The 11151-nt window shown below is 42.8% G+C and overlaps 3 protein-coding genes across 4 annotated transcripts; 2 read left to right on the top strand and 1 right to left on the bottom strand.

Annotated features, from left to right (window-relative positions):
• Positions 1 to 1076: 1076 nt before the first annotated feature.
• On the top strand, positions 1077 to 1625 carry LOC308321330 (uncharacterized protein; the record flags this gene model as incomplete). The annotated part of the gene is made up of 1 exon (XM_080772171.1): positions 1077 to 1625. The coding sequence occupies one exon, from the start codon at positions 1077 to 1079 to the stop codon at positions 1623 to 1625; it is 549 nt and encodes a 182-aa protein (XP_080628297.1).
• An 827-nt stretch (positions 1626 to 2452) lies between these two features.
• LOC308321379 (proteasome subunit alpha type-6-like) lies at positions 2453 to 3297 on the top strand (the record flags this gene model as incomplete). The annotated part of the gene is made up of 1 exon (XM_080772241.1): positions 2453 to 3297. The coding sequence occupies one exon, from the start codon at positions 2453 to 2455 to the stop codon at positions 3191 to 3193; it is 741 nt and encodes a 246-aa protein (XP_080628367.1). The 3' UTR covers positions 3194 to 3297.
• A 957-nt stretch (positions 3298 to 4254) lies between these two features.
• On the bottom strand, positions 4255 to 10497 carry mrps22 (mitochondrial ribosomal protein S22). 2 transcript variants are annotated; one of them, XM_080771837.1, is made up of 8 exons: positions 10362 to 10497; positions 8689 to 8846; positions 8307 to 8471; positions 8079 to 8222; positions 7550 to 7633; positions 7213 to 7358; positions 6635 to 6743; positions 4255 to 4940 (listed from the first exon to the last, which is right to left on the bottom strand). In XM_080771837.1, the coding sequence occupies exons 1-8, from the start codon at positions 10489 to 10491 to the stop codon at positions 4848 to 4850; spliced, it is 1029 nt and encodes a 342-aa protein (XP_080627963.1). In that variant the 5' UTR covers positions 10492 to 10497; the 3' UTR covers positions 4255 to 4847. The 2 variants fall into 2 exon arrangements, with proteins under 2 accessions (XP_080627963.1, XP_080627962.1); XM_080771836.1 differs by having other exon boundaries at positions 10356 to 10497.
• Positions 10498 to 11151: the final 654 nt, after the last annotated feature.

Genomic DNA, 11151 nt, shown 5'->3' on the forward strand with positions numbered 1-11151 from the left:
GCCCTTCTGGCATCTGCCAGAATTGCCAGACCAGCCAATCCGGGTCTGGAAACCATTTCATCCACTGACCACGCCCGAGCGTATATATGTGCGCATGTCGTGCAGGGCATGATTATTGTATGCTGTCCGAAAAAACCTAGAACACACCACTGCTTAGTGGTAGAATTTCTGTTTTTGTATTTAGTATCTCTGTTATTTCTGAAGCTCGATTCATACTACAAGTTCTACAACGTAACGTGTTGGAAACAAGACTGAAGCCAAAGGCCCAGCTCAGCTCCCTAATGACAGTCGTGTCACCTGGCTGGCTCCACAAGCACACAAACATGTTTTTAATTAACCCAAGCCTAAGAGACATGTCAACAAGCCATTGAAATGCCACTAGGTTTAAATAATGAAACTATGCAATAACACCAATTAAATATCACATGGGTCAATGTGTTGCTAAATCAGCCATTCATTTCTGATGTAATCGTTGTCTTTGGTGAGATTGAGAGCAGGGATGTGTGGACATGCCAAAATCATTCATTGTTAATTCACAGTAAACACAGAAACAAACACAGTAATTTGTAATTTATTATAGGGCGGTGATTAGGTTTTTCCCCCCGTTTGTCTACGTGTCTATTTGTGAGCAGCTAATAATAATGGACCGAATATCGTCCTGAGCGAAACTAGTACTTGCGCGCTCTGCGTGCACAAGTAATAAATAATAGTCTAGACTTCACCCTATCTGGAATAGTAATATATAGTGTATTATGATTATACCTGGTATCTCACCTTCAATATCTGTCTTAGTTGACACATGCAGTGTGTCTGAATCACATAATCAGCTACTGTGATCCCCCTCATGCCCTTATTAGGCAACCTACTATAATAGCTACAGTGATGATGTCATATCCTAACCATCACCATCTCCTTTATTGGGTTAACTTTGACCACCACCCCACCCATATCCCAGAAGCTGAGGTCTGGTTTTTGTTCCACAGGGATGTACTTCTGTCACTTTGCCTGAATTCTGTTGTTCTCACTTCTATCACTTTTCCTGAATTCTGTTGTTCTCACTTCTTTCTCTTTGCCTGATGACGTCTGATTCAGAACAATGTTCTTGTTGCTCCCACAAAGCTTCCTCGTCTAGTACCTACCAGACACTGACTGAAATGGACTTTGAAAGAGGTATCTGGTCTGCAGCCATGCATGGAGACCTGGACAAAGTCAGGAACCTTGTCCAGAAGGGCACAGACCCCAACCTGAGAGACCTGTCAAATTTCACTGCCCTGCACTATGCTAGTCGCAATGGCCAGCTTACTGTATGTAGGTTCCTTCTTGAGAGGGGGGCCTGTGCCTCACCCCAGACGCCAGGCGGTGCGACTCCGCTCCATCGAGCAGCATACTGCGGTCACGTGGACGTGGTTAGGCTCCTGTTAGAGCACAGAGCAGATCCTGGGCTGTGTGATGACGACGGAGCATCCCCTTTACACAAGGCTGCAGAACGTGGTCAGGAGGAGGTATGCAAGCTGCTCCTTCAGCACCGACCCTCCCTCCAGGTTCAGGTGAACAAGAAGCTCCAGCTTCCTTACCAGCTCGTCAAAGAGGGTCATCTGCAGGACCTGCTAAAACCGCCACCGTGACACAGGGGTGATTTACCTCTGTTTTTGTGCATCTATGCTGAAGTCTGGATTGACAGGGAGATTATACTGTACCAAGATATAAGAGCAAGAAACGTCCGATTACACTCAAACTAAAAGGGAAAAAGGCATGGTCCTGCATTTGGTCTCGCTTTTCAGGGTATTTCAGAGTATTGTCTTTAGTAATTTATTTATCCCCCCTCCCACTATTAAACACAGACTCAATTTCAATATATAAATAATATCAATTTTATCTTCACAAGTTCACATCACAGGCTTACATGTGTAAAGAATTATTTATTTGGTCAATATCAGAGAATGGAGGCATGGAATTTTTGTTCAGTCACATCAGTTACTACAGTAGTTCATACCAAGGTATAGACTAGTATGCACAGGTATACAAGTGCATATCTCGTAAATTGACTGTTTTTGACAATGATCAATAAAAATGATCCCATTTGTGTTGTATGTGTTGGCTAAAAGTTATTGTACATGGAATAGTAATTAAATAGCAAATGGTTCACCTTCCACTGTCTTACTAGGACAACCTTCTTTAGGGCCTTTGTATGTTGAACAGATTTCCATAAGAAATCTGGGGGAAGCTGCTCAAGCTGTCAATGTGTCTTGATAACAAGTTGCCATGGTTACCTGATATGTCCAACCAGAGTACTTGGAACTCTGTGTAACCCCCTATTTGGGCAAGGCTGACATCATCATTTCATGATGCAAAATGAGAGGCAAACTCAGACTAAAAGCTATAAGAGGAGAACGGTGTTGATTAAAAAATAGTTTTGCATGAGCGACTCTGATCCATTCAGTCAGTGTCTAAAATGTCGCGTGGAACAAGTGGAGCCTTTGATCGTCACATCACTATATTCTCTCCTGAAGGAAAGCTTCACCAAGTCGAATATGCTTTCAAAGCTGTAAGCCAAGGCGGACTCACGGCTGTAGCTGTCAGAGGGAAGGACTGTGCTGTTGTTGTAACCCAGAAGAAAGTACCAGACAAGCTTCTGGATGCTTCCACAGTCACCCACCTCTTCCATATATCAGAGAATATTGGATGCGTGATGTGTGGCATGGCAGCCGACAGCCGGTCCCAGGTCAGTAGAGCTCGCTATGAGGCAGCCAACTGGCAATACAGGTATGCATATGAGATCCCAGTGGACATGCTATGTAAGAGAATTGCAGACATCTCACAGGTCTACACACAGAATGCGGAGATGAGACCACTGGGCTGCTGCATGATTGTCATTGGCATTGATGAGGACAAAAGACCTCAGGTGTACAAGTGTGACCCGGCAGGCTATTACCACGGCTACAGGGCCACCTCCGCTGGGGTCAAGCAGAGAGAAGCCACCAGCTTCCTGGAGAAGACATTTAAAAAGAAATCCGACTGGACCTTTGAACAAGCCATCGAGACAGCCATCTCCTGTCTCTCAGAAGCCCTGGCCATTGATTTTAAGCCCTCTGACCTGGAGGTGGGAGTTGTCACAACACAGGAACCCAAGTTCAGGATTCTGACAGAGGCTGAGGTGGATACTCATTTGATATCCCTGGCAGAGAGGGACTGATACAGGTCACCTGTGACAGAGCAACATCAGTGCATGATGGGATATATAGTTTCCCATTGGAGATTAGTGATACATTTGTTTGCTGTATATTTACCCATTTCACCGAATAAAAGGTTGTAAATGTATACAATATTTTCTTTATATAATGTCACTGATAGTCCCCAGCCCCCACAATAACCACATAAATGATCTAAACCCGACTGAATTATTGTCTGCACTCCAAAATGTAGGTGGCATTGGAAATGTGCATCTCTGCAGAATCTTCATGAAAGGTCATCCCGATAGTCGAATTTAGGGTGCTGCATACCAGATGGGCTAAAATACCTGACAGTGATTCCTGGTTTGATACCTGGCTGACCAGACCATTATGTGTCACTCCCCTACTCTCTCCTGGCTGACCAGACCATTATGTGTCACTCCCCTACTCTCTCCAAACTTTCTCTCAAATAATGGCTTAAAAAAAAGAAAAAGATACAATACAAATGCATGACTAAACCCAGACTGAGAGGGAAGTCATGGTCCATGTGTGATGTCTGATGTGGAATATGATTTTTTTTTTTCTTTTTTAGTACTACAATAAACATACACTATAGAGATGCACCATTATTGAAAGTTTTCTGAAAACTTTGCATGACCAAATTAATCAGGTAAGGATGCAGAATTCTAACAAAAACATTAGGCTTAATATACCTTATTTATTAGGCCTACATTGTAGTTCAATGTAATATTTAATTAATTTAACAGATTTCCAACTTGTTGAGCCTTTTGAAAGCTTCTCCCAAACACTGATTGAATCTGCACCATTGAGACCAAAATTGAGCATTAAACAAAATAAGCTTAAGATAAAATGGCAATGTCACAGTAATAGTACATCCTTTTCTGTCCTCAAAGAACCTAGGAGGTGCTGTTAACTAAGCATATCTTGAGATTACCTATTTGGTAGGAAGTGCCTTATACCGAAGTAGACATTTACCGGTATGTAAACTGGATGTGCCTGGGCTATAAAAGTGAATCTTGTCTCAAGGCCTGAGTTCTTTGAGAAAGTAAATAACAAGACATAATAAAAAAACATGTTTAATTTAGTTATATACATACCTAAATGTACTGTGCCAGGAGTGGCTTGGCTCTGAGGACTAAAGGTGCTGCAAGCGATGTTTTGTTGTTGAAATAATAATAATTCCAATAGCAGTCAATGCTGTAGGGAGTTTGTTCAGTAACTGGGGTCTCCCCATCTATTTAGTAACCAGAAGAAACACAAATCTGTTCAGGATACCAATTTCATCCAATCAGGAGAGAGAAGCCATTTGTCAGCTTCAATGTTATAGTGTTGCAGTTCCGTCTGGTAATTTGTTACTTTTTGTTTTAACCACAAAATATCACAGCACCTTTAAGTAGGCCTACACAATACAGCCCTATGATATTCTCCCACAGGAAATGAAGTTACTGCATTATGCATGGTACATAATGTTAATTCTGCAGTTCCCATTTGACGATGTATGAGCATTGTTCCATTATAACGAAAGGACAGAGCCCAGACTGGTCCACAGGGTGTTCTTGGGACTGCCACAGATCCGTAACATGGGTTACGATGGTACAAATGTACCCAGGAAATTGACATTCCTAAAAAGAAAATGCCCGTGTGGTGCTGGTCCGTTCACGCAGCAGTGCTCTCTGCAGGTGTCTCTTCGTAGCTCTGCAGAGCCAGGTCGATGTAGCCCGATCTCTGAGACTCCTTCTGGGCATAGAGCTGCGGGGAAGCAGGTCATAGGTCAGCACTGTGCAAAGAGTTTCCATTACATATGGAATTAAGCTTTAGATAATTTGATCCGAGTACCAGGGTCTAAGTAGGCATTAACTTGTGGGTTGTACAGAAATTCTAAGCAGGTAAATAAATACACGAGGGGGTCCATTTATTCTGACATTTGAGTTAATGAAAAGGAACCTGGTCAGACTGTGACAAGGTTATTCATCAGCTGGTATGCTGATCCTGCGTGTCAGTAACTTCAGCATCAACCATGACTAAACGAGAGGCCCTACACTACAGGAACTCTGACGGAGAAGCAGAAATACATGCACGTACACACATCCCCTATATTGCTAACCTTCCCCACATCAAATGGCTGTCATTCTCAATGTCCCATCCAATTTCTATGAGGCCAGGGGTCAACCTATGAGCCCTAATAGGAACTGATGTGCCCGGGGCCTGGCCCCGAGTTCCCACACTAAAAAACACACTCAACCTCTAACACAGGAAATCTCAGATGAGATGGCCTTGACGTGACCCCTCAAGAACCTCACCGCTCTCTGTTAATAATATGTGCCTTCGGACTCATGTGACCTTTACAATGCATAGATTGAAATGCAACGTAAGGCTGCAATACGTTATCATGACGATAATTAAAATGGTTAATCGTCCTTAAATTTAAACTCATGTACAGATACAAGATACCTCAGGTGCTCCTTGTAGAATTATTACTATTTATGTATTATTATTACTTGCGCAAGCAAAGCGCGCAAGTACTGTAATCGGCTGCGTATGTCGGTGTTGTGCGGCCTACTTGTGCATGGCGCAAGTTGGCACCTCGACAGAGTGCATCTTTCTAGTTATTATTTTCATAAATTAATGCACTATTTTATACAGTGTCGAACAAAGGTTATCTAAGCTCACAATGTTTCTCATCACAACATGTTGCAATGTTGTAGATGTGCAAATTTCCCAATGTTTTTTTATTTCTTCATGTTTTGTGAGATTTGGCGGTTTTTGGACATTTCACTTATGGCATGCCCAAAACAGGCCATGGGTATTAAAAATATTTAACCAATGAAAAGTATTAACAATAGCTTGTGACTAAATAATAACTACATAAATTGGAACACAAGATACAAGAAAGACACAAAATAGCAGTGAATAATTTGTAAACACTACCTGCCATCAAGCATTTGTGGTACCTTGAAAGCATAACTTGGCATTTTGTTATTGGATAAAAATGAGTGATGTGGATCTCTGGATCACATGGGAATGGCGTGGATCTTGGACTTCTTGTGGCCAGCCTGTGATGTCAGTCACCGATGACATATCCATGATGTACGACTCAAAATTTGAGTGGTGTAGAGCAGATTGGCGTCATTGAGGGGGCAGAAAACAGTGCTCGAGCGCTGGTCATGCAACTCCGGAGTGGAGTTTTAAATGCATTGTTTTCAATGAGAGCGGCGCAAATATCAGCAATTTTAGGCATGTGTGCAACATGACAACTGTTCAAAGTATTGTACAGCCGCGACCACTAAAGTCTCTGTAATGTCTATGCTGTACTAATACTAAAAAAACGATCTAAAATAAAAGGGTTTTAAGTATACTTTGTGCACAAGACATAATGGCACGGATTGGTTCAGCGGTTATGCAATGACAATAAGGTTTTCCTATGAGTTGTGTACACTGCTCACCTTGAGCAGGTCTGTGCCAGTGGCCTGCTGGCTGGTAGCCTCCTGGGCTGACTCACTGTGAGGATGAACCATGTGGAACAGAGACACCAGGCTCACTGCATCCTGAAGCCTGGGGGACACATGAGTGTGTGTGTGAGGACAACAACAGCTAGTACTATAGTGACTTTAGTTTACACTCATGTAAGGCTGACCTCGTTTAGTCGAATAGTTTGACTAATCGATCAAGGGAGTCTCTCAGTGCTCTGGAGAGGGAAGTCTGGAGCCCTCTGGTGGAGTTGTTCCACCGCAACCCGACTACGGCTAAACAGTTGAAGATGGATGGATGGATTGATGGATTGACCATTTGCCAATCAGATTCGACTATATCAATTCTTAGTGGGGGACAGGCCTACGCTCATGTATTCTGTGTATTTTACACAGTGATATTCTCAGTGTAAAATGTACTCCCAGAGTGTATTAGTTTAATTACAATTGTACACTCTTGTCTTCGTAGTTACAAGATGTCTTACCACAGCTGTCTACAACGTAGGCATTAGTCTACAACCTGGACAGATTAGCTACACAACACACAAACTCACAGATCTCTCTTCAGCATGTCTACAACGAGTCCATCCACCCTGCGTGCGTTGACCAGGTACCAGGCCATGCCCCCAAAGTGTCTGCTGGAGCGTAACAGGCTGTATCTGCCATGCTTATCCAGGTCTTCATAGGTGGCTTCATGTACCTGAACACAAAGCACATTTACTACAATGCATAACATCTGCACTTACACTTCTGTGTACGTTTCTTGAGTGTATGTCTCACGAGACAGATTGTCGGCTCACGGTTTTCAAATGTTCCGTCTGTAATTGAGCAATGAAGTCACGTTTTTGGTGCAGTTGTCAAAATATAGAGAGAGAATCAGTGTCATCTTACCCTAATGTAGTCCGCACAATCTGGCTCAAACTGGACCAGACAAAGGTCCAACACGTCTTTGTGACGCTCCTGGGAGAACACCAGCTGATGCAGTGAGAGAACCATGGAGGGATGATGAAGGAAGAGCAGACATGAACAAGATAATAAAGAGTCAATAATCAACCATTGTCTATCCATAAACAGAATGAATCTAGACATATTTCATTGGATGGAAGGACATTAAGTAGATCCAAAATAAAATGACATTTAGAAAAGTGTGACGGGAGAGCGAAATTCAGTGCAAAATCATAATTTCTCAGAAAAATAAATCTAAAATAGTTTGCTCACGTTTTTCCCCCCTAGTATGTGCAACACCCTTGTACAACAACATACAGTACAAAGTTGAAATATGGTTTATACACGCCTATACACGCTCTATACTAGAGCACTGTAAAATGTTTGAGAACCACTGTATAGCACAGAGTAGCATGGAGGGATGAGGCCATAAGGGGCAGTATAGTTGATTAAATCAAACTTTCCCATCCTTCACCTTGATGTTCTCCTCCTTGAACATAGCAGGCGCTGTGAGTTTGCGTCCCTCCTTAGGAAAGTAGACCTGGACGAGCCTGTCTCTCTCCTCCCATGTGGCCTTCCTCAGGGTCCCGCTGGTCTCCCGCACAACGATGAACCGCTCCTGAGGGGAAAACACAGCATGAATCTAGCTGGCCGTGTGGAGTCAGACCGACAGAACATATTAAGACAGACAGTATTTCCCTACCCTGTGTGGGATGGTCATGGTGATGTCAGTGAAGACATATCGGGCTGTGTCCATGCCCTCCAGGATCGGGTCCACAGACAGCACATCATCAATTTTTTTCCTCTCAGGCAAGACAGGAGGCCTTTGCAGTAGCTTCTTTGCCTGTTCAGTCGCCTTCCTGGTCGCCTGGAAAAGACACCATAATATTGCTTAGTAAAGGGATGTTCAGATCACTGTGTGTGTGTGTGTGAGAGAGAGAGAGAGAGAGAGAGAGAGAGAGAGCAGCAAGAACACCTAAAAGATGATGAGTATGTGTGCACATCAGTATCATCTAGTTTGTGTGAGAGGGAGAGATACACAAAGACTAACAAGCAGTCAATACACAGGCAGAGTGACACGGTACCTGTTCCAGTTGCACATCAGTCATTAGTTTGTATGTGGGCGGCTTCAGCTCCTGTTTGATGGGCCGGTAGACTTTCTGCAGGTCTAGGCCTGTTATCCTGGTGAGGATGTCCTGCACTGCTGGGTCCGTGTACTGAGGCTTATGTTCCTCTGACGGAGCTGGAGGACACATTTTAGTTGAATGGCTTGTGCAAGTAAAGTAAGTCTGTCTGACGGTGCCGCAAAAAACACATCTATACTAGCCCTAGAATGTCTGCGTTCGTACATACATTTCTAAATGCACAGCCATAGATCGGTCCTCCCTGCTCGCGGTTAGCACGTGACATGCGTGCATTGTGCGGCATGATTCCGCTCCGCACGGCATGTGTACTCACCCAGTAAATAGGTCCTATGAATTATTAATTGCCAGTAGGGCACACATGCATTTGTGCTTCCGTGGTCAATTTGTGATGACGTTTGTGGTGATCAGAGGAAGTTTTGCTAAATTTGTGCAGCTTGTGGAAAAGTGGAGATATTTGAATAACACATTTTCTGTTAAAACCTTTGAATGGAAATGAAACTAGAGGACAATATTTGACTAAGTGGTAAGAATTATTTACTGGGTGTGTAGTGTACACACCGCGTGGAGCAGATTTACGCCGCACGAGCGGAGGGGACCAATCTATTTGGCAATACATGAAATGTATGTACGATCACAGACCTACAAGCTTACACCACCGACAGCACCGTTGTTAGCTTGTAGATCTGCTCAATAGCTTGACATGGTGTTCACAAAGCTACACAGACAACTGGCTAGCCAATATCACAGTACATACAATATATTCTTTGTATATATTCTATACAGAAACACTCCCTTTTCATAGATTAATCTCATCAGAATTGTAATTTGTAGCCCAATAATTAAGTGCTGCAACTTTGAGGCCAGCTCGTCATCTATTATGACAAACGTGTAAACATGTAAACTTCCTTCAGTGAGCACGTACAGTAGGCTATACTGTATGGACTATGGAGGCTCCATATTCTATAATGGAGAACACTAGCTCCAAAGGAATATCAATCGGAGGGAGAGGTAGCTCTCCTCTGGTGACTGGTCCATAAGGGAGAGGAGCTCCGTTTGGAACCCCTGCACCCCTGCCCACTTTGACAGGCTGGACAGAGTACAGCATCTTGCAATGGCGGTCTGGTCCACTCCACAAGATGTGTAATGCTTAATTGGGTCGTCCACTCACAGTTAACAGTCTTTGTATTGAGTTTGTGCTTGAAATGTACTGTAATTCTGAAAACTGTTAATAAATATTTCAATGAATCAAAAGAGCTGACTGCAAGTCGATTATTGCTACAAGTTGCAATGCCAACAAGATATGGTCCAGGGCAAAATATTATCCCGTTTTTGTAGGAGGGTAGCTCTGGTCCATAGCTCTATTTATGAAACGCATTTTGGATCAGAGCTAGGAGGGCTGCTATAGAGGAGGGCCTACTATACCTACTACAGTACTACTATACACAAAATGCATCGCGAGTTCTGACTGTAACACTGTATACTAATAGAATATACGTATGGAATATCAGCTCTGTGGTTGAATGCTAACGTCATACACACGCTCTGCAAGGTCAGTCCGTCGGAATGAATTACAATACGTTCATCATGCAGACAGTTTATAAACATACACTTACAGTGGTCGGGTGTTCCGCTACAAAGCGTCCTCCTGCTGAATCTGTCGATAACATGTGTACTTTTATGGAAATCTTTCACCCGAGAATAACTTCGGAGTAAACACCCCCGTGCTGCACCGAGCGCCGCCATGATGCATTTACCTCACCGAGTGTACGACCTTTCAACTTACAGTTGAATGCTGGGACATGTAGTCAGTGTAGTAAGTCAACGCCACATCTGACATTATGACAAATAGACGGTTAAAGTAATACAACCAATAATAGTTGTATTTATCATTTATTCTCGACTCGATATCACAATAATATGTGTTTAGGGCGGATCACGTCATCACCCTCACGTCACAATTAATGACTCAGCTCAGCCGATATAAGGAGTTGTAGTAGTCCTAAATAGATTTCATTTATTGTGGTGGATTTGGGGAGTTTGATACATCATACTTGTATACTGTATCAGCCTCAGGCTTTAATAACATAGCTAAAAAGTACAGTAAGCCTACAGAAATGTGTTTGACTGAATCTATAATAGAGCTAATAATAACCACTAATTAATTATTCAAAAGGGTAGACTATCTCTTTATAAATTATAATTACATTCAATTAATAAATACACAGTCTCGTGCCTTTCTGTCTGGTCTTGCAGCACAGACCACCAGCACTAATATTAAATGATGATAATAATAACATACTTGTCTGATCAGAAAGAGCAACGATGAGTCAACTTGGCCACCAGATGACGCTATCCTACCAAATATTAGTAGTGCTCTGGTAGTGCTCCCTACTTTAAGAACAA

Source organism: Protomyctophum bolini (genome assembly GCF_963924005.1).
Source record: "Protomyctophum bolini genome assembly, chromosome: 9".
In the NCBI taxonomy this organism is placed as follows: Eukaryota; Metazoa; Chordata; class Actinopteri; order Myctophiformes; family Myctophidae; genus Protomyctophum; species Protomyctophum bolini.